The following is a 23,163-nucleotide window of genomic DNA, read 5'->3' as shown; positions in this document are numbered from 1 at the left end:
CGCCTCCGCCTTGCACGCCGTGCGCGGGCGCTGAGGTCTGACTCATCGGGTCCGCTGCGCGCGCTGGGAAGGGCCTCTGTCCTGGAGACGCCTCACTGCTGTCTCCGTCCCGCCGGCGCTGAGCCGCGGCCGCGTGGGGCAGACGGCCCCAGGGGCCGGCAGGTAACAAGGAGACGGAGGGGCGGAGGGAGCCTGTCGCCCTGCCTGTGTTGTTTCCGAGATACCAAATTGCCCGATCACGCTGACATTTCCGAGACCAAATTAAAATGCACCACCATGGAGACAAAATGTCATTAGCCTTATTGTAAGTGATTGTGTTAAAATAAATACAAAAATAAAGTGGAAATTAGTCCAAACCATTAAAATACAGAAGCAAAAATGGCCAACAGGGACCTTACATGAGACAGACTAAGAAAGGTTGAGACACCCCCGAGGGAGTCAGGAGAGATGGATGGAGCTGGCGCAGCCGCACACGGGCAACAGGAACAGCATGGGCGCCAAGGCCAGGGCGGCGAGTCCTCCGCCATGTTGTGCAGCCTTAGAGAGGACGCTTGGCCTCACCAACCCCAGGGTTCCTTCTCTGGGAAGGTAAGAAAGTGACCTCACCTTTTATACGTCTGTTAAGAGCCTCACATCTGAGTAGAAAGAAATGTCTTTTGAGTGGGAAACTGTGCTGAAGACGGTGCCCTGCAGAGAAGGGGCAGGAAGCCCCTCTGGGCAGAGGTGACCGACCCTGAGCGGGGACAGGGCATCCTCCCAGGGTAGCCGCTGCTTTTCTCGAGAGGCTGAGCTGTGGCCACAGGCAGAGCTCCTGCGAGTGTCATCAAACCAAAAGGGGGTCCACCCGCCGCGCAGTGAAGCCAGGCCACGGACGCGGGTCGCAGTGAAGGAAAGTGCAGTGGCCACTGCAGGCGCCAGGCAAGGAGCCCAGGCGACCAGCGCTCCGAACACGCGAACTCGCCCTGGGTTTCAGGGAGGCAGCTTTACAGGCCAGGTGAGGGAGGGGCCCCCGGCGTGAGGGACCAGCTGGTGCACAGTTCCCTGTCGGCTGACGGCCGCTGGGTTAACCGTATCCACCCTTAGGCGTCAGCAGGTCCGGGGGTAGGTGCTCCTGGTCACTAAGTAGTTGATTTCTTCCATTTGGCAGGCATTTGAGCACCTGTGAGACGACTCAGGAGGTACTGTTCTCCAGGGACTTCAGAGAGGCGCTGACGCAGAGGCTACGGAGGGGGCGCCTGTCCAGGGAGGCCCCGCAGGGTCCTGCTCGTTACACAGGGAGCCCAGGTGCGGGACGTTGGGACAAGGTTCAGGTTACAATTCAGCATCACCTCGACCCCCCACCGTCCACGGGGGCACAGCCACTCCCCCACCCCCGCCGCCCGGTCCCTCTGCTCTCCGCTGCTTCACCCACCTGCCCTGCGACCCCACTGCTTTCACCCACACCCACTTTCGCTGGCACCGTGGACTTGGCCCTGGCCACACACTGCCGACCTACTGCGTTTCTCATCCCCCTGGTGAACGTCTGCCCATGACGGACTTGAGCCACAACTGGTGTGAGCCGAGCCCCGAAGGAAGGGAACACGACCTCCCCTGGCTGCTTCGAGGAAGGACGGGCGCGCTAACTGCCGCCTCCCCACCCACGAAGGCCGTGTGGAGCCCGTCCCCGGAGGCGCCGTGACCTGAGGCTGAATTCCTGCCTCAGCCGCCTTCCCCGCAGGGACCGACACCGCCCGCCAGCGCTGGCTTCCCCCCGGCGAGCCCGCCGGCCCGGGGGCTGCCGCCTGCCGACGGGAAGGCGGCACCAGGTCTCCCCTTGGGCTCAGGGCTGCTGTTTGCCCCAAACACAGCAAGCGTCTTACCAGCATGAGCCGCCCATCTGGAAGCGCGGAGACAGTCAGGACCCTGTTAGCGTCCCCCTAACTCGGGCTCACCCCTCAAAGCCTCTGGCTCCCTCTGCGGCAGGAGGCGGCCTGTCTTTGCCTTTTCCTCCACAGCCCTGTCATCACGACCCCTCAGGAACCGTGTGGATGGGTCAGCAGGATGTTTGGTTGAGTTTTGTTTTGTTTCAGCTGCATTTCTGGGAGAACTGGGTGGGAGGACAAGACTGGGAAGGGGACGGAGGCCGGAGGCCGGCAGAAGGCAGGAGGAGGTGGGGCCGGCCCTCCTCCAGCCACCGGACACGGCGGTTGCTGCAAGAGGCCACTAAGGGCGTTGTCTGAACCACAGAAGCAGAAAACCTTGACCCTGGCGCCCCAGGCAGAATAGTCACCGTTCAGTCGGCCTGTGCAAAAGCTACAGCCATCGCTCTGCGCTGGGGCGGGGCCGGCGACCCCGTCCTGTGCGCGTCTCCACCGCCGGCGTCCGCCTTCCCCAAGACCCGTCACGTCCTCCCACGGGGCCCCAGGCGCCCACCCCTCCCTCCACGCCCAGCAGGCTTCCGGCACTGACTTCTTGGTTCCTGCACTAGCATCCTTCTCCCACTCTCCTCTATAAACTCGAGAATCTGGATTCAGAAAGTGGGCCCGCTTCTCCCATCCCTCCATAGGGTGGGGCTCGGGACAGAGAAGCCCTCCTCCTGCAGCCAGGCCAGCGGCTTGGAGGGCTGGAGGGACTGCCTGCCGCAGTGCGGACCGGGCAACACGGGGATCAGAGAAGGCGTGGTGGGAAAGCCCAATGAGAGGATGACCTCCGGCCGAGGAGACGCGTCTTCAGAGGTGAAGACGCCAGCACTCACCCTGTGAAGCGGGGGTGGTGGAGACAGGCCAGAGCCGGTCAAACAGGGCCTCAAGGCCGGGCCAACGCCATCAAGCCCCGCTCTCCATCAGAGCCGCCGGCACCTTACGGGTCCTCTAGTGCAAACTGCTTTTGTAAAGAAGACATTTGAGGCTGAGAACAGTCCAGTGACCCACCCAAGGTCACACAGCCGGCGCTGCGGTGAGAGAACAGAGGCTGGGGTCTGGACTTCGCAGCCCCTTGGTGGCCCCTCGGCGGCCCCACGCGGCTCACTCTTGGGGAACAGGAGGAGGATTCCTGACCCCCAGGAGTTCACTCCCTGATCACAGACAAGGTAAAAACGTGCTTAGAAGTGATCATCAAGACAGTAAACCATTAAAATCCCAGATGAGCCACGGCCAGTATCAAGGTCACCAGGGGAGGTTTCAAAGAATCTGAACATCCAACGTTGTGCCCTGACCACTTACAACAGCGTCTCAGGGAGCAGGGCCTGAGTGGGCATCTGGGCTGGTCTGCAGCTCCCCCCACGTGGTCCCAATGCGCAGACAAGTTCACCATCGTGCTGGGAGGTCAGGAGGGAAGAGCTGCTTCCTGGGTGAAGTGCCCAGAGGCTGCTTGGAGAAGAAGGCATCTGGGCTGGGCCTCGGGGGCAGTTAATCACTGGCTTCCTCTCTCTCTGGCCTCTGCGTCCACTTTCAGTGTAGTGGTCCAGGGAGATTTCCACCCCCGGTTCCCCACCGGAGAGGGTGAGGCAGGTTTAGAAGGAGCCCACGTCCGGGGAGAGAGAGACGCCTTCAGGTCGGGTCGGCAGCCCTGCCCGGCTGAGCCCTGCGGCGCCCTGTGAGTCCAGCCCATGGGCATCAGCTGGGGTCGGGGCTGCTGTGAGTGACGCTCTCTCCGGCCCAGCAGGGAACTGGCCCCAGCCCCCTAATCACACAGAGAGAGGACAGGGACTCCCAGAGGGCTGTCAAGGGTCACCTCCCCTGGATCTGTGCCACAGACCTCACCTGCCCGGGTCGGCAGCCTGGTCCCTTGGTGCCGGACACACCTGGCACACGGCAGCGGGCAGGGAGGAGCGGATGGCTGTGGTCGTGGGGGCTGGGGCTGGCTGAGCCTCCCTAGTCTTGTGTGGCACCACCTCCCACCACCCGGTCAGGACGACGGGACAGAGGGGCAGAAGGAGGCTGTGCTCCACAAGACCCCCTCCTGACTCCGCAGGGTGGCAGTGGTGGCAGTGGTGGCAGTGCTGTTCAGCATTTGCACTGAGATTGCCTTGAGATCCTCGGAGGCTTCCTCTGACTACGCTCCCTCCGTGAACCTCCGCCCACGATCCACCGCAGCAGCTCCCACCTAAGTCACAGAAGGTTTGGAAGGTGCCCAAGGTTACACGGGTCGTTGGCTGTCTCCTGTGCGGCCGGCCCGCCGGCCCAGGATGCTTCCACACGGCAGACTCTCCCATTAAAAGACCCACTCATGTTGGTTGGGGAGGGCACAGCTCAGTGGCTGTGTTCCCAGGGCGGCCCTTCCCGAGTGGCCCTGGCTCAGGCACCTCCTGTCCCGAGCCTGCGGTGCCTGGTTCAGAGTGGGCGCTGGCCAGACGCCCTGGCAGGTGTGACCTTGAAGAATGAACTGCTGCCTGCGCAGTTTCACCTAAACCACAGTTGGTGTTTACAAGTGGGGCTCATGAAAAGGCCCTAATCAGCGAGCCAGGCCGCAGGAATTAACAGTTTAGCTTCTAAAATTATTGTCGTCAACAACCCAGCAGCAGAGAAATCAGGCCAGCAGGGTCAGCTGACAGTGGAAAGGAAATACGATTCAGCATCCCAAAGCGTCCGTCCTCTCGCGCCAGGCCCCTCCGGGGCTGGGAAGGGCTCTCCCCGCAGCAGTCGGGGGCTCGCACAGCACGGTCTGCAAGGAGCACAGGTGCCCTGGACGGGTCAGGACACCAGAAAGTCACTGTGGACACGGGTCACATCGCCAGGTGTCGGTGAGGCCTCAGGGCTCCAGCGCTGGCGGTGGGTGGCTGAGGAGGGGGCCACAGAGCCGCAGGCAAACGAGCAGCCAGAGCAGGGCCGGGGGCTGAACAGCGCCGGGTCTGCTTTCTGCCGAGCGGCTGACAGAGGCGGCACTCTGGCTGCGCCGCAGGCTTGGAGCCCTAAGGCACTAGCCCCTAGAACACGGGCCAGGTGCTTCAGCCCGTGAGTCACTTCCAACAGGGGCGGCAGAGGCAGGGACCCATCAAACATTCCCACCTGGCTTTTGCCACCTCCACTCCAGCTCACCTGGTCCGCTCCCGTCCTCTGCACTGGAGCTCCCGGCCGTCCCAGTCACAGAACGGCCGTGGGCAGACGCAGGGCTGAGTGTCCTGCCAAAGGTCCCGCCTTTGCGTCAAGAAGCAGCCCGTTGTACAAGGACTGTGGCGGGTGCAGCCTTTAGAGCTGCGGCTCACTACAGGGCGCACCGGTGGTGTATACAGAACTCTGCGTAGTGCACGCCAGTACCTAAACACAGCTGCACCAAGCCCCCCCTCCCCCCAAGCAGCCCCGACACTTAGGGCCCCTCTCACTGCTCCGCTGCAGGAAATAACTTTTCTTTCAAATTGGCTCAGCTTTTACGTTGACCTCAAAGCTCCACCGCCGTCCTCGTGGGTCGGTCTACACTATTCACAACCCACTAATTTTCAGACACTTCGTTTTAGCTGAGGTTCAAGTGTCCGTGCATAGGAGCCTGGTCCAGGCTGCCACTCGCACCCCAGCCTGCCCTCGAGCGAGCGAAGTAAACTCTAAGTCTGCCCTGAAGAAAAGTTGCTGAAACAGCTCGGCCAATAAGAATTGCACATGCTCAGCGAGGGGCAGCCCGGCTAAACTGAGACTGCGGTTACGGCTTGAGACCCTTCCTTTCTGTTTCGCTCCAGACAGAGCCCTCCGGAGACCAGCCTTACCCCGTGCCTACAGTGTTGTTATCAAGCACGGCCCTCGGGTCAGCCGTTCCCGTAGAGCGTTCCTGAGCGAGCACACAGCACTGACGAGGCAGTCAGTGACCCGATCTACAGGTTTCAGATAAACCGAATTTTCAGTAGAACAAACAAACTGAGAATTAGAAGCTTCTCACGGACTTGAAACCAGCGCAGACAAGCGGTGCCAGCTGTGGAATGAAAGAGGAGGCTGCCCCTCAGGGGCTGAGAGGGACAGCTGACACAGTCGGGGCGCAGGGGCCGTCCTGACGCGTAAAAGCACGGAGCGGTGACGCTCAGCCGGGAGCAGCTGTGCCCCCCAGGGGACACTTGTCGACGCTTGGTTGTCACAGCTGGAGAGGTACTGCTGGCATCTGGTGGGGAGAGGCCAGGGATGCAGTTCACCCCCCTGCAGACCCCACAGCCCAGAAGGGTCCAGAGTGCCGGTGGCACGGGGACTTTAGGGAAACCGAGTTCAAGAAGCTCATGGGCATGTTCGTTTCCATTAAAAGTTACCACAAGGTACCGAATGCAGTTCCCTGTGCTGTGTGCATGACTGGGACATCGTGCTGGGCACCAGAAATTGATACATTGTAACTGACTGTGCTCCAATAAAAATAATAGTAAAATAAAATGCATTAAAAATTAAAGGAAAAAAAAAGGCTGACAGGCAACCACAGCAGTTAAAAACGGAAGCGTCACTGAAGGTGGAACCAGCTTGGTGAGCCACACGGTGAGCGTGCCCCAGATCGCAGACCAGGAAGATGAGACGCGAGCAGAAGACGTGAGTGGCGTTGCCACACGGATGTGGTTCAAGTCGAGGGAGAAAGGAAACCTCCTTACCATCAGTCGAGAAAACCCAGAAGCCCAAGTGAGGAGCCAGGGGAGTGGGGCCGGTTACAAAAGTGCCTCACTCCCCAGGCTCTGGGGAGGGCTTCCCGCGCTCTGTTCAGGAGACTCCAAACACGCAGGCTTCTCCTGGTGCTGGGACCGCGTCGCTCTCCTGGCGCTGCCGGGAGACCCGCTGGGCTCTGTGGAGGGTGTGGGGGGTGCAGGCTGGAAGGGGCTGGAGTGGGCAGCAAGGCCTCATCCGGCATCCCAGCAGCACGATGTCAGCCTGGACCCGTCCAGACCGAGACGTCACGACAGGACTGGATGTGCAGCAACGGGAGAGACGGTGGGGACGGAGCCGGAAAGGCTGGACTGTAGTGCAGCTCTGGCCCCGGGGGGCGCGAGGGTGAGGCCGCAGGAAGGCTGGGCAGACTGGGAAGGCGAGTCCTTCTAAGGAAGGTTGGCAAAGACCCTGGGGAGCCTCAAGCCAAAGTCGCCCCTCAAGGAGGCCGTGTCTCCCCAGAATAGGCGTGACCGGCCCCTCTGTGGCCACAAAACCAACACAGCCATGGCCGCCAGAGAGCAGAGGCCGGGGCCTTGGCCAAGTGTGTTTCCTGCAGCCAGAGAGACCCGAGGCCCCCCTGGTCCCGGCTGCCGCCAAGGCTGGGACCACGTGCGGGGACACGCTCCCACTGCCCAGCTTCCTGTGTTACTCCTTCCCGTGTCTCCATTACTGCGGGCTCATGACAGCCCTGCCCCAGCTGGACCTCCCCTTGGGGAGAGGGCACCTTCCAAGCCAGGACTTCAGCACCTCGCAGCAGGTGTCCCTGGAGAAGAGCCGTGACAGCAGGAGGACGGGGCGGGGACTCGAGATGAGGACCATACGCAGCGGGGACGGGGGGTCCCTGCGCTCAGCTTCTTCCCCCACAAAGACTGTCTTGCGTTCATTTCCCTTCAATGGTCTTTTCTGATAAACAAGAGACTATCCGTGGTGCGGGTCTGTGACCACTGCCATGGTCCTCGTCCTCACCACAAAGACAGCACTGTTGAAGGCCACCAGCTGCTCTCGGACGGGCCTTCCATAGCAACTGCACCGAGCCAGCCTCCAGAGTGGTCTGCGGCCAAGGACAGCCCCCCGCTGCACCCCAGGGAGAGGCGGTGAGGCCAGGGCCCCCTGGAGCCTTTTGCCAACGATGATTGGACATTTCTGTCCTGACTGGTCCCCAGTGGCCCTCACCCCCGGGGATGCGCTGAGAGTCACTTTGAGTGAAGGGAAGGGATATCAGAGTTCCTGTCTTTGTTTACTCATTTCCATGTTATCCTTTCTGTTATCACGTATGTACAGCAATGTATGAATGCATAAATATATATATATACAATTTCTGCATAAATAAACACATTGTGTGCACAGGCTCGAAAACAAAGTTTGGAGACCAGCGTCACACAGGTCTTCATTCCCTTAAATGGTAGAAAGTGAAGAGAGAGAGTGGAACTCTGGCTGGTCAGAGGCAGCTGGGGTCAGGGAGTAGGGCCCCCGGACGCACTGTGCTGGCTCCCGGGGTCTCCGATGTCTCTCCGGGGCTTGGTCCTGCCCTCCAGGGCCTGGGGGCGCTGCCCGTGGCAGAGCTTGCTCCCTGAAGCACCTGTCGGCCACCTCAGCACTGGCAGGTCCCGGATCCGAGGCAGGAGCATCGGACTCAGACCCCTGCTCCCGATGCCCATCGCTGGGCGGCCACCACGCCCTCTGCCTCAGCCTCCCCCCCGGCCCCTCTCGCCTGCTGGCCTGGTGCGTGGCCCATGTCCTTCCCTGTCTTTGGCCTCCAGGCCTTCCGAGTTCCACTTCCCTCCTGACTTCCCTTCCAGCTGTAAGCTGGGCCGGTGGCCTTCACGCTGACCCTGCTCCAACACAATGCAAGACGGGAGGCGCCAGGATAGTGAGAGAATAATTAAGATATTTCTCGTGTATCCATTTCTTAGAGCAAAATAGAGCCAAGCACGAGCCTTGCCGAGAGGCCCACTGGCCCAAGAGCCCACGTCCAGGACAGTGAAGCTGAAGGTTTCTCTTGGTGCGAAACCGCCCACTGCCACTCCCTCCCAGGTGTCACCACGGAAAGCGGCAGAACAAAGAACTGTCGTGAAAAATCGAAAATGAAGAACACAGAGTACCGGACGCTCCTGCAGGGAAGACTCACCCCTGCTGTCCTTGGGCTTCTCCCCACCCCCGACCTCTCCCGTCACTTCCACGCTCCCACTGCAGCATGAAACCTGGTTTTCAACATTAAAATCTTATGAAAAACCAATGCTCTGGTTCCAGAGGAGGGCCTGAGCAGCTCCCCGCCCGAGACGAGACAAAGACTCAGCAGGCGGTTAGGGAATAAGGCGGCTCTGCCCTCCTCCCGTAATCGGCTCACAGTCAGGGCCCCGCGGGCCGGAGCCACGGAAGGCAGCCGGGTGACACGGACAGGGAGGCTCGCTCGGAGTGCGGTGTGCCTGGCAGTCCTCGGTCTCAAGGCTTCTCTCAGGTCCCTGAGCCAGCTCACCGTCCCCACCCACTCAGGACGGGCCCCTCCTGAGGCTCCCGAGAAGCCGGGCACGTCGGACTCGGGCAGGCACGAGACAGGAGCGCAACTCTGGGACTCACCCCGCTGCACCGCCCAGGCCCACAGCAGGCGGTGGGTCTAACCTGGGTCAGCACAGCGCAGCTGCAAGGCTTCAGGGGCACGTGAGACGCTGGGGTTCCCCTGGGGCCTGAGCAGAGGGAGTCGGGTCACCAGGGACTCACTGATGACCCCATGGGGGGAGAGCTAGTCGGTCCCTCCCCAGCGCGTGTTCAGGAGCACCAAGGAGGACCCCTGCACCCCCACTGCTCCCCAAAATTCTACCTTCAGCAGCGACGCGAGCTTAGGAGGCAGATGGCGGCAGGCCTGGCTCTCAGAGCAGGGGCGCTTCTCACCTGGATTTCGGCCCCTCCGTACTGAGCGATTCTCAGCCCCATTTAGGTTTCTCTCGTATCAACCCAAAAAAGCAGAGGCCGCGTCCCCTGGTGGGGCCGGAGCAGCTCAGCTGGGGAAACACAGACCACCTTCCAGGACCCTCCGTGGAAGCAGGAGACGCAAACCGAACGCTGCTCCACCCTGGGCCGTGAGCGCGGTCGATCCCTGACAGAGCGTCCTCCAGAGCCATGTTCCCGGGACTCTGGCAGGTTCTCCATGTCAGTTACAGCCACGGCGAGACGGTCGGAGAGAGGAGCCTGACCCAGTGAGGCCGTGAGACCTGCCCGCCCGGAGCTGCCGAGCCCGCACAGGAGCGCATCCTGCCCCGCAGCCCTGCTGGCTCACAACTGGCCGGGAGGCAGGTAAACCAGTGTCCTCTCCCAGGTGACCGGGAGGACTCAGAGCCGTGGAAAGGTTCGTGCAGGTCCGCCCAGCTCGCAGGCGCAGAGGCAGAGCCGGGGCCCACGTCTTGGTTTCCGAGGCCTCTGCTGCCGAGCTCCCACCAGCTGACGGCAGAAGGGCTCGGTGTCCCCTTTAAAAATAAATGAAAGAAGGAAGGAAAGAGTTGTGGGGTCACAACAGGGGGCTACCCAACCTCCAGGGACACCGTGGGGGTGGCTGTCGGCAGCACCCCTCACTCCCAGGACCTCTCCCCAAGCAAAGGCGGGCCCGTCAGGCAGAGACGCAGAACCCTGAGAGCGGACTCACCGTCCCTCCCCGTCCGGGCTTCACGCAGAGGCACCGCCCCTGTGCCAAGGAGGACTGGGCGCTCTGGTCCCCATGGGATGCAGCCAGGGGACTCCCAAGGAAACGCCAGCTCCCTTGGAGGCTGGAGGCCGATGGGCTATTTCCATCTCCACACTCCCTCTTCCAGCTTTCTCCTCTCCTCCAGGAGCTGGGGAATCCCTTGGCACTGGGCTCTTCAGAAGAACCAGGTTGGCGTGTTCAGAGAAGCACGGCTGCCTTAGGCCTCGCTCCCTAGAAGGAAGATGCCCGCAGGTGCCTGGCCCCGGCACGGTCACGTTTCGGCAGTTCTGCCCCCTTGGCCACGCCCCTGCGTTCGTGTCTGGTCACATCTGAACCCCGGCTCCCCTTTCTGCATTTGCCTACGGCCCCTGCGCAGCCCGCCGTGGAGGCCGGGGGCTGTGGGCTGGGGAACGGAGGGGCCGGGGCTCTTCCCCTCACCGTCACGCGGGGCGGTCAGGGCACACGTGGCCGCACTGTGCACACTGTCGGTCACCGTTTGGCCCTGCATCGTCAGTGCGCAGACGGTGCATCTTCAGCGGGAACCTTCTCTCGGTGTTGAGGGCCGAGTGAGGATACAGGCAGGCGCCCCTCGCAGCGTGTAGGCCAGACAAGTCAAGCGGACACACATCTGGGATTTGGCGTTTACGCCGCGCACACCCTTCTGCACAGCAAGGAACAACTGGTATCTAGAAGTCTCCCGGTTCCTTTAAAAAGGTCACTCAAAGGATGAGGGTGTCTCTGAGCAGGGACAGGCTTCTCTCTGGTTTCTGACCTGCCCCTTTGGTCCTCGGGCAGCAGGTACCAGGGAGTCACCCTAATCCACATGCTCCCCGGGCAGTGAGGGCACAGGGCTTCAGGGAACAGCAGTGGCCGAGGCTACAGGTCTATTTGCCAGCCGAGGAGGAGAGCCCAGCTCAGCCCGTCATGTGCTGTGAACACAAGTTACTGAAAACTCTGTGTTGCCATGTGGGCCGGCCCCTACCTGACGCTGTGGCCTTAGGTGAGACACTCAGACTCCCCGTGCCTCAGTGTCCTCATCCGTGTCATGGAAGGAAGGGACCCAGCCATCTCCAGTGTCCCTTTCAGTTCTGAGGACCTCGACTTTCCCACCCAAACCAGTGCGACTCGTCCGGGGGGCGCCAGGGGGAGGTCACGGGTGCCTCCCCGTCATCACAGTGATGTTTGTGCAACAGTTGTGTCCTCGTCCCCATAAATCACTCTGGCGTCCCATCAAAGCATCTCTAAAACGCCTGGTTTCTTTCAGCAGGAAGTCACCGTGGGCAGAGTCCGGCGGACACCACCACCAGGGCCCTGGCAGTTGTTTTGATGGATGGGGAGCGAGCAATGCAATTCTAAGCTCCCACGTTAGACCCTGAGAGGACGCCGGTTAAGGGGCTGAGATTATGAGGCTTCAGGACTGATGGAATCTCCAAAACAGCTTCTTCCTCGTCCCGGGGCAGAATCACACCCTCACGGAAAGAAGCGTCTCGTGAGCAGGACCCTGAGGACAGATTCTCCTCCCCACGCTCCTGAAGGGGCCACCAGTGCGAACGGCGGTTTACTTCTAGATTTGGACTCTTCAGATGCACTGGTGCGCCTACGACCTTCCTACAGAGGCTCCCACGTCATCCACGTCTCCCGGATCTGACACCACCAGCCGTTTCCCATCTGAGCAGCTGGGCGGCCTCCCATCCGGCCTCCCCTCCATGACCGCTCAGCTCGAACCCACTCTGCAGACTGCACAAGAGCAAGACTCTGAGTGTAGGTCACGGCACCCCCCACGCCACACAGTGACGTTCCATCCCTCCTGGAATCAAGACCGAAACAGCTGACATGAGCTTCCAGGGCTGCGGGCATCGTCTGGCCCCGCCCAGCCCCCAGCCTCATCCAGGACCACACCGCCTTCCTCCGTGCTCCAGCCCCACGGGACACGTCCCCGAACCTCTCTGCTGCGCGGCCTCGGCACATCCCGTTCAGTCTGCCTCCCCCGGCCATCCCCTGGGCTCTGGTAATTTCCACCTTCGTCCTGGGGATCTCAGCTCAGTTGTCACTTCCACAGGAAGGTGGCCTCGCCCCCCTGGCAAACCAAGCCCTTCCCACAGGCCAACACGCAGCACACACCGCTCCCTGCAGACACGTCAGCTGCGACCTCCCTGACGCCCGTATCTCAGCCTGTCTGTCTCTCCCACGAGGCAGCAGCCCTCTTGAGAGTCAGGACCATAAGGATTTTTGTTCGGGGATCGCATAGTAGTCACTCAATAAACCCACCAGGGACAGGACTGTGTTGGGGCTGCAGCGCAGAGACGAGCGACGGGCATCCCTGCCGTGCAGGCCCCGGGGACACGAAGCAGCAAGGATGAGACAGGCTAGGCCACGCAGGACCTGCTGCAAGACACAGCGAGCCTGCTTCCACCTCTTCTGATATGCCGATCCATCTGGCCCCGTCCAGGGAACCGTTTAAGTGTCCCCTGCTGGGCTGTCCGCGTCCCTGTCGCCAAGCCCTCATCCTCCTCCTCCTCCTGTGGGCACAGCTCCTCCTTGTGCCAGGTTGGTACAGTGCGTACTTGCCAGCGCTGCAGACGAGACCCTAAATTTCAAATAACTGGGGCCCTGATTGGATTAAACCTCCTGAGAAACTGGGTTCACACGAAGCCAGCAGCTCACACCGGGGCCCACATCTGGGTTTATGGAGAGACTCTCACCCTCAGGAGACGTGAGCTCCAGCTCTGAGCCGCCGCGCATGTCTGGCTGGCAGCTCGGGGCTGGTGTCTGTGGACAAGCATGAACCCAGGAGGGAGGACCCGCTACACACGTTCTCTGCACATCCGCCTCCCGTAAGCAGAAGGCACCCCTGTCCTCACTCTGCAGATGGGGGTGCTGGTGGGCTGGCCGAGACCCAGGGTCCCAGAGAGAGCACGACGGAGTAGACAAGGTGACACTTAGCGCTTGTGTGACGGGCTGGTGACCCGTGCGCTTGTCCACTCATTCATTCAGCAAACACGTTTGAGCACTTGCTCCAGATCTGTCGCTGCGCTGGGCACTGAGGTCATGTTGGAGAACAAAGCGTGTGTGACCCCTACCTTTAGGGGCCACAGTCTGGGGAGGAAGAGAGGCACAAAACAAAGGATCACTTTAAAACCATGGATCACAGTGTTGGGAAAGAGAAACCGTGCGTCCTGGATTTGCAAGGTAAGGGGGGAAACCTACCCTCCCTTAGAGCATCCAGAAGGCTCCCCTGAGAACGAGAGACTTAGCGGAGCCCGGAGGATGGAAAGGACGCTCGGCCAGAAACGTCACAGGGGAGGACCAGGTTTTTCCAGGCTCAGATGACCTCCCAGGGGAAGCCCCTGAGGAGGGAGCGAGCACGCTGTGCTCAGAGCGATGAGGGCGGTGGAGCAGGGGCCAGCCACGGAGGGGACCAAGCTGGGTGCTTGGACTCCATTCCAAAGGCAACCAGAAGTCTGCGCAGGGTTCTTCTTTTTCTTAATGGAGGAACGGGGGATCGACCCCAGGACCTTGTGCAGGCTAGGCCCGCTCTCGACCCCCAAGCTGTACCCGCCCCCGTCTACACAGGGATTTACGCAAAGACAAGCTCAGAACTGGACGACCTCTGCCCTCCTGATCTCACGATTTCCGAGGAACAAACAAGACCAAAGATAAATCTTCCAGGTAAACCACGAGGCTTATACTCTGCATGACCCCAGGGCAAATGCCCAGGGATGAATGTTCGAGGGCGCCCCCTCAGGCCATGTCAGAGAGTCTGCACCTCGAAAAGCAGGATGGGCGGGTGTCTCCGGGCCCCCCGCTGTCCCGTGCTATTTCCACTCCAGTTGGGCCTGGACCCCGACACAGGGATTCAGCAGGGCCCTTCCAGGGGGTCTCAGCACAGCGTCCCTGCTCATTAAAGGACTGCTGCCACACTCACCCAGCACGTGGCCCGGGGGGGGGGGGTCTCAGAGCATTTTGCAAACACTTAAGTTATCGGTCCAGTGACCGCAGGGGCGTCCCCAGCCTCTCTGTACCGAGGGGTGTGGGCAGAGGGAGGAGCCGGGAAATGTGCCAGGCCGGCCTCTGGGGCGGCGGAAGGACTTGCAAGGTCTCTGCGTGGCCCCCGGGGAGCACTCACACGTGGGGCCATGGCGGGGTACGGCGGGGGCAGCGTGCAGGTCTGCTGCCCTGGTGTCCACAGGGGAGCATCACGGCTTGGCGGCTTCAGCAGGGAGCCCAGGAGGCCGGACGGGCAAGTCCAGAGGGCGGGGCTTGCTCTCCTTAAGAGGCCACATGTGATTGTGAGGGTGGCTTAGCTCTGGCTCGGGGTGTGCTTGTGTGTGTGTCTGTGTGTGTCTGTGTCTGTGTGTGTGTGTGTGTCTCTGTGTGTCTGTGTGTGTGTGGGGACGTGAGTCGGGGAAATGAGGAGAGGGGGAAACTGTACTCTCACTCTACGGGAAGGTAACAGGAAGCCCATTTGTCTGCAGGTATATCTCTGGTTACAGGATTTCTTCCTGCTCCATTCTCAGAATTGCCTTCAGTCCCGCCCTGGACCCTACAAACTCCTCCGTCTCAGGGCCCAGAGTCGAGGCGGGTAGAAATCTAGCAAACGGAACTGTGTTCACGCCCTGCCGTGTTGCTGCCTCCCCACCCGTCCAGGAAAGGCAGAGGCAACCGAGGCCTCGCAGGAAGAGAAGCAAAGTCTAAGTTTTCCATTGAGAACAGAAAGGCTGGGGGGGGGGGGGCCGGAGCCCACGGGCCGGAGCTCGGCGCCCTCAGGGGGTCAGCAGGGGGCAGAGGGGAGCGGGGCCAACCCCAGCTGGTGCCGCCTGCCTCCTTCCTCCGAGCCCTGCCCGGCCCCGCGTCTGGAAGGCCCTGCAGCCCGAGGCAGCTGCCAGGGCGGGCGCAGCCCCCGGGCTCCGGCCCAGCAAGCCTGGGACAGGGAAGCCCCCGCCCAGAGGCTACCTGGGGACAGGGCTCCTGAGGTGCCAGCAGTCCGAGGCTGACGCACAAGCCCACTCCCAAAGACACTGCAAAGCCACATGGAGGACCGGAGGGGCCGTGTCTGCGGGCTGTGCAGGGAACCCCAGCCCAGGACGCTCAAAGTCAGCAGGCCCAGGACATCGGGTCCAGGAGAGCCCTCTGCTCCAGGCACTAGTCTATCAGAGCCTGCACACAGTCTCGGGTGAATGAGCGGGGGCTGGAGTGGCAGGTTCCACGTCACCCCAAAACCTGGCACGCAGGAGCAGGCATGGTTGCCCCACCCTCCTCCTCCCCTCCTCTTGCCCGGTGACTGGGAGACCAGGCTGGGTTTTTTGTGTCCACCCTGCCATACCTAACCTACGTTCGGGCTACTCCGGCCACCTGGAGACAAGAAGCCTACACCACTGGAACCCACTCCACAGATGGGCTAGACTGAGGCCCAGAGGGCTCCGAGTGGGCACAGCGCCCCATTTCCAGCCCCGTCTGGGACTTGGGGGGGCCACCCTTGTGGTCTGTGTGACCGTCAGCCGTAGATCCCAGCAGCTGGTGCGAGAGGCCAGGCCCAGAGCTGCTGACTCACAGGCCCAGGCATGCATCAGCCGTGTAAGGACTCTCCTGTGACCCTGCAGGTACAGGACGGGCAGCGGGGCCGAGAGCAGAGTGCGCTGGGAGGAGGTGTCCCTGACAGACCTCAGGCGGAGCCTCACTGCCCAGCGCCGGGCCCCACAGCCAACACCCAGCTTCTCAGAGACACAGCCCGGTGGTGCTGACAGCACGCGTCTGGCCCTATTCTCACGTCTGCCATTTTTAGGGGGTTGGGGGCCACAGGATGGCTGGCGGGAGTGGGTGCAGATCTGTGTCTGTCATGAGGGTGACAAGGCCGTGACGGTGCCCGGACTCCCAGCCCCGTTCACGTCTCTTCTGCTGTGAGTCTGGGGGACTCTCCCACCCGACCTGCTGCAGACCAGGCCCTCTTACAGGCTTCTCGACACCGCAGGGGAGGGCGTGCCCCCCAGGCACCCCAGCCCGCCTGCCTGAAGGAAGGTGTGTGCTGGGGGAGGGGAAGCCCACACCTCACGGCCGTCTGTGCAAGTCCTGGGCTCTCTGAGCCCAGCAGGCCAGCCTGAGTGGGACGTGGGAGGAGCCCAGGCTCACAGCCTGAGTGTGGGACTGAACACAGCCCAGTCCTGGTGGAGGGGCAGTCTTCACAGCCAATTCCCTGCTTGGAGTCAGGACAGAAGCGGCCCAGCAGGGGGGCCGAGGAGAGGGGGACAAACAGGACGTGATGACGTGGTCCTGGACAACAGAGCCCTCCACACTGAGAGCCAAACCCCCACCAGCGGGCCGCCCCCGGCCGGTACAGGGCTGTGCTGAGCTTCAGAAGCTGAGCCTGGGCCCTAAAGACAGCGCCCCCACGCGCACCCCTGCTGCCCTGCCGTCCCTCAGGGCTGGAGGGGAGAGGCAGCAGGAGGGGGGCTGGGCTCGAAGGCGGGGGCAGATTCTCAGGGACAAGTGGGCTGAGAAGGAGCTGGGGTGCTCGCTGGAAATGCAGGTCTGAGTGCGGGCAGGGTTTCTGCGTTTTAATCTGCACCCCACACTCCACCTGCTTCGCCCATCCTGCTCCTCTTCCTGCAAAGCCCCCAGACCCGCGGCAAAAGGCTCCTGCACGGCTGGTCTCTCCTGCCTGGGCTCACAGCCGCCCCTCACTCTCTGTGCTCAGGGTCACAGGAGCGCCCTAAGCCTGGGGTGAAACTAAATTGTCAATGGGGGCCGCTCCCATCTTGGGTGCAGGCTCGTTCAAGGTCCCACTTGTCAGAGACTCTGCCCAGAAAAGCAGTTCATGGCCATCAGTCTGCCCCCACCCCCACCGGAAGGCACCAGGCGACAACATTCGCCTTAAAGTCATTCTGGGATGGAAACGTGTTTTGCCAAAAGACAGAAGCTGCAGAACGAAAGGGCACCGAGGCCCACCTCTCACCCTGGCCTCTGCCTTTAGACGCAGGAAAAGTAAGCGGCCAACGAGCTGGTATCAGCCCCTGGCGGGAGGAAACGCATCCTTACAAACAAAAGGAAAAGTCTGAACACATCACAGAGGAGCTCAGGGCTGTGAGGAGGAGTCACAAGCAAGCCCCGGGGTCGCCGGAACTTCTGGGCACGGCCGGCCCCGCTCCCCGCCGGAGCCCTCCGGAAGTGGTGCTTTCCTGGTCTCCCTGGACCCCCCAGGCCAGCTGCCCTCCTCCCGCTGGGCGGCTCAGGCCAGGTCCCAGCACCCCCAGCAGGGATGGCCGCCCTCCCCAGGGAGTTTCATTCCCTGAGGGCCGAGGGGCTGGGGCCAGGTCACGGCCTGGAGCACAGCAGGCCCCGGGTGCAGACTGCCCCCCACAGCAAGGTCAGCGCTCCCCACTGATGGAGAGGACCCCGGGGCTCCTCCAGGAGGCAGGCACCACCCCTCAGGATGCACTGCAATGCAGCTCCCGCTCACCGCGCACTCCCAGCCCTCCCCTTGGAAAGTGCGACGTTCCCGTTCCTGCCAGGAGGACGGCAGATGCAGCCGGCACCCCTGGGGGCGGGGGTCTGAGCCCTGCTGCTCTGCCGGCTGTGCTCCAGCTCAGCGGGAGGGGGGAGGCTGGGTGCTGGGGGGCCCGAGCTGTCACCCAGGTGAGGGGCTGGCACACACGGGAAAGTTTGTCTCCTCTCTTGGACCCGGAGCGCCCACCTGGCTCCCTCTACCAGGCAGGAGCAGGTACTGAGCATGCTGCTGCCTTCCTCTGAGCCCATCCTGCTGAAACCCCCTCCCAGGCTGGAACCTGGGAGAAGGGGGGAGCACCCCCTCCCGACGCCCCGACCTGAAGCAGACAGCCCCGAACGTAGTTGTGCAGGGCCCAGCTCTGCTAGGAGCACAATTTTAAGACAGCATTACAAAACATTATACCATAGGTTTTTTTTAAGTCAGTCCTCTTCTTCCTTCTCCCCAATAAACTTTCATTTTTCTGATTTCACTTTGGTAGCTCAGAAATACTTAGGGCTTCACGTTCTTCAAAACGAAAACCAAGTAATTCTGAATATAAAACCGTAAAATTGTGTTTAACCTGTATCAAGACTTGTAAGGCTTAAGAACCTTAGTGTTTACGTCTGCATATTTATCCCCAGGACTTTGGGTTGATGCTAACGTGTAACCAAACGCATGTATCTCAATTTGGAAAAAAAAAAAGAGAAAATTCTTGCTGGCCCGGGGTTGAGGATGGAAACCCACAGACCCTCTGGTGCTGCTAAAACCTCAGAAGCCCAGCCCAGTCCCTTCAGCTTGTTTGAAGGATGCCTGCAGGCATTCAGCTGTCTGCTTGCGAAAGACACACGTGCAATTATCAACCCTATTAAAACGCGTTGGGTTCTGCAACACTTCCACTGAGCTCATTCGGGCAGGATTGCAGCATCTCACCTGGGTCGCTGCAGAATTGTTCCCCAAACCAGTAACTGCTGTGATAGGTGGGACCACATTTAAACCATTCGGTGAGGTAGGGAAGGTGCTGAGGAGAGCCAGGTAAACGCGGGTCCCCACCCCTCCCCCGTATGAACATTCCAAATTCTGTTGGGAAATTCACGGTTCGGATGCGGGGGGAAGCGGGGGGAGAAATGGGATTCTGAATTTCAAAGGCACAATCTGCCCATTTGGTGGAAGGAGAAAGAAAGGACAGAGCTGAGACGAGAGATGCGGGAGCAAAGGAGGACAGATGGGAGAGGAAGGGGCTTAAGTGAGAGGGGAGAGAGGTGGCGAAGGAAGGAAGCGGGGAGGAGAGGAGCGGGAGAGAGAAAGGAGGAGAGACAGGAAAAACAGAGCCGCCAGGGAGATGCAGAGAGGAGGGAGTCGGCAACGATGGAGAGAGAGCAGGACGCCCCCCAGCCTGCCGGTCCCAACAGAAGCGGCGAGGATCTATCGCTGGGAGTTTAAGCCCCTCGTCTCCTACCCCTGGGACCACAACTGGTTAATGCCAGCCGGCACCTTCCCCAGAAACGGCAGTGCCTCCCAGCACGGTGCAGATCTCGAATCCAGCTCACCCGATGCACCGTGGAAAGGAGGGCAGACCCCAAACCCCTGCTGCGAGCCTCCGCGTGTGCGTGCACACAGCAAGCCCACCTCTCCCCTCACGGGCATCTCGCACTCCCCCTTCCCCGGGCTCCCCTCCTTCCCTCCGGTCCTGCTCCAAGCTCTCCGAGCTGCCCCAGGAGCCGAAAACCCCGCCCGGGTACCTGGGATGAAGAGCAGGGCGACTGTCACCGAGAAGACGGCCCACCAGGCAGGGTGGTGCATCTTGAGGCTGCGGTGTCTCGGCGGCTGGGCTCGCTCCCGCTGCTGCTGCTGCTGCTGCCGCCGCGGCCGCCTTCCTCTGTGCTGAATTCTGAGCAGGTTTAAATCCAATGTTTGCAAAGGGAGGGAGAGAGCAGAAGAGAGAGGGAGCAGGCAGGCAGCGTCTCTGGCTTTTCCTTGCACAGACACACAGCTGGTAAGAACCATCAGCACCAGCGTGCGTGGGGCTCAGAGCAGACCTCCTCCGAGGCACACATTGGCTCCCCTCGCCTGAGCGACACGCGGGCACTTGCTTTCCGGGAGGGAGGCTGGGCTCCGGGGGAGTTGCAGTTTGGCCCTCACTGGCCCTCGCCCTCGCCCGGAGCACAGGGTGTGCACGGCGCTCTGGCTGCTCCGTGGGCACCCTGAGCGCCTTCGTGGGAGGGGCTGCAACTGTCGGTGTAGACCATCCTCCCCCAGCACGGCTCAGGGCGCGACAAGAAAGTAGTGTGACCAATGCTCACGCCAATTTCTCAGCACCGTCCCTCTTCCTGTTCTCCGGGCAGGGAGGTGACCACGGGGACCACACAGATGTTTAAATCTGCGCCCACTCCCCCAGTCTGCTGTTAGGAGCCCTTGGAAGTGATTTAGTTTCCCAGCAGGAAGATGGGTGTGTTAGGGCTTTTTCACCAAGGATGCAAAAGGCCAGCTGCCCCCAGCTAGGGCACCCTGAAACTACAAGACCCCCCCTGATGCCCACACGATCGCTCTGACTACAGCACGGGTGGGAGGCATTCCGCTTAGACCGCAAGAAGGCGGAAACTTGCTGAAGTCACTGGCAGTCTCCAAGACGAGGAGGCCACTGGGAGAGGTGCCTATGGCTTCCTGCCCTCACTTCTTGCTTCTCCAAGCCACAGCCCAGTCCGGCCCTTCCCCTGGAACAGCAGTGCCCGTGGACGGTGCTTCCGGGCATGACTGAGGCAGCATTTCCCCCTGCCCCACACCTGCCCCCAAGGCCTGCAGTCCCCCCACCAGGCCCGCTGCGGGCGGTGCCCTCGGCTGTATCTGCCCAAATTTGAGAGCCCGGGCGAGAAGGGCGCCAGGTAGGCCTCGCAGAAGGGACTGGCCACGCACGGCACAGCTACTTCTGCCCCGGGTCCCCTCCACGGACCCGCGGTGGTCTGGGCGCCTTCCAGCCCCAGGTCTGTGAGTGGCCGTCCCTGGCAGAGTGGCCGCCCTCCTCCTTCACCGTAATTGCTCATGCTTCCCGAGAGCCCGCCAAGGTGCAGGCGTGGGGTCCACAGGCAGCATTCAGCTCATCCTCACTGCAGCCCCTCCACACAGCCACGATCACCCCGGACTTTAACAGGCTAAAACTGAAGTCCAGAGAGGTTCAGCAACTTGCTGAAGGCCACACAGCTGAAAGAGGCAGGATTCAAACCCAGACCTGTCCCAGGGCAGAATCCTCTCGGGTGCTATTAAGCACCTATGCATACAACCGACTGCCTACGAGTGAGTTCTCTGGGTCTGACTGTCCCCCCAGCTTACACAAAACTAAGCCTATTTGCTTTTAAAGAAGTAAAACAATTAGTCACTTTCCTCCTTACAAACAATTCTGGAAGCTTTTTTTTCCACTATGGTGGTAGCCTCACCACCTGGCACCTACGAGGCACTTAATATAAAGTCCTCTTTTTAAGGCTGGGAATAAAGAACATGATTCTCTCTTGTCTGAAAAGGGCACACCATACATCTGAAGAGACCCTCCAAAAATTAACATACGTTGGACTCCACATGAAAGATACCAGGACGTGGACGTATTAAATATTAACGTCAAGTTCTACGAAGCCAGTGGTTGCAAACGTCTCATTCATAAGCAAATTCACGTGTGGATCCTACCGAAGCTCATCAGAATCACCACCGGTGGCTCCATCTGCAGAACAGAACCGGCCTGAGATGGGTGCGAGGGGTCAGAGAGCTCAGGAGACTCGGTGGAGGCTACAAGGAGAGGAAACAGACTGAAGCCTTTCAGGGAGAAGCCGGGAGAGGACCTGGGGGAGTGGACGGAAGGCAGAGTGAAAAGGGAAGAAGCCACTCTCCTTCTGAGCAGGGGAGCCCCACAAACGCGGGGCAGGAGCTTCCAGAAGTGAATCTGGGTAACTGAGGCAGGAGTGAGCTGGAGGCAGATACAGACCCGGCAGCCCTGGGGCGAGGGGGCCGCTGGGGAAGAGGAAAGAGGGTGGATGGTGACGCGCAGGAGCAGGAGGCTTGGTGACTGATGGCCCCATGCAAATAGCAGAGGTCATTTCTGCACCCGGGGGACCACGGGCTTCATGTCATATTTCATCCCAAGCCTTGTCTTCCAAGAAGGTGTAGTTACATCTTTTTGAAAGATAAGGAAACTGAGGCTCAGAGCAGTTAGGTCGTTTATTCAAGGTCACACAGCTAGTTGGTGACACAGCTGAAATTCAAACCCAGGTTTTTCTGTTTTTCAAAGTGAACACCTCCCTAAAAGGACATGATGAATACGGAGCCCTGGGATTTTCATCCACGTGCCGGGCCCTCTGCTACCAGCCTGTGTACCCGGTGTTTATCATCTCAACCAGCCAGTGTGGTAGGCACCATTATCCCACGGTCCTCAGAGAGTTTAAGCGACTTCCCCAGTGTCGCAGAGGTCCAGGCCTGCCGTCACCACTGCGGCTATACCACGGGGCTACAGGCACGGCCTCCCACACCCAAGCGTGTGCTCAGCACGCGTGCACTCAGCAGGCATCCCTGAGCCCCGAGTGTCCTGACAGGTTCGGGGGGCACAGCCCCTAAGCGCTCCCGGGAGGACACACACGCTGCCCTCGGTGAGCTGACGGAAGGGCAGAATCGGCCTCTACCAGCCTCTCCCGGACCAGACCCGGTGCCGGGAGCCACGGGCACATCAGGGCGTGTTGTCGGATTCCCGCCTCCTTCCCCAGACGAAGACGCAGGCCAGCTCTACAAGACCGGGCTCCTCCTCCAAGGCTGGTAAGGGGCAGGGGAGCCCGGGTCTTCCTGACGCCAGACTTCATGCTCTGTCTCTACTTACCATCAGTTACATCTGTGTTAAAACATCCCATGTCTTCAGTCAAACTAGTCCCTCACACATGCACACGCCCTGCACCTTTAAGTTCAGGTTTAACAACCATCAATGTGTATCAAGAAATATCTTAGTTTTTAAAATGCATGTGCCTAATAAAATCTTTCTTAAAGGAACACGTAAACATGTATTTTCACTGATCAATTCTTCTAGGTCTATTACATGATTAAAATAGGTCTCTTTTATTTTTTAAAAAAAGATAGAGAAAGAAATGTATAAATACATATTTAATCAGTAGACGGCCCAACTCTGAGACGAGACATCACGGCCCACTGAGTCTGTTTAAACACCTTAAAAAATACAAATACAAATAAAAAGGCTTCAATGCATATTGACGAGGGGGCGTGTTTCCTTCTCTGAGATAAATAATATGCAATTTTATACCTTCTATTAATCCTTTTTTCTCTTCCTCTAAAGCAAACAAAATCATCAAAACTGTATTTAAATAGCAATAAGGTAGGGAAACAAACCATCCGAAACCAGGCAGGGGTGCGAGGAGGCGGCCTGGTGCACGCCCACCTCCGCC

The 23,163-nt window shown here is 60.4% G+C and overlaps 1 protein-coding gene across 5 annotated transcripts in view; it reads right to left on the bottom strand.

The window, feature by feature from the left end:
• The window catches only part of OPCML (opioid binding protein/cell adhesion molecule like), an 872,021-nt gene extending 852,123 nt beyond the window's left edge, over positions 1-19,898 (bottom strand). For 3 of the 5 annotated variants that reach the window (XR_004316937.1, XR_004316938.1, XM_032472534.1), the window contains exon 1: positions 19,477-19,898. Coding sequence is in view for 3 of the 5 variants with exons in the window: in XM_032472534.1 (XP_032328425.1) it covers positions 19,477-19,741 (265 nt within the window). In the remaining 2 variants the exon portion in view is untranslated. The remainder of the gene's footprint in view (positions 1-19,476) is intronic. The other 2 variants (XM_032472535.1, XM_032472536.1) reach the window with 2 other exon arrangements.
• Between the last annotated feature and the right edge of the window lie 3,265 nt (positions 19,899-23,163).

The sequence above is a fragment of the Camelus ferus genome, chromosome 33 (assembly GCF_009834535.1).
Source record: "Camelus ferus isolate YT-003-E chromosome 33, BCGSAC_Cfer_1.0, whole genome shotgun sequence".
Lineage (NCBI taxonomy): Eukaryota > Metazoa > Chordata > Mammalia > Artiodactyla > Camelidae > Camelus > Camelus ferus.
The sequence above is the reverse complement of the archived record's forward strand: the minus strand, read 5'-3'. Positions and strand labels throughout refer to the sequence as shown.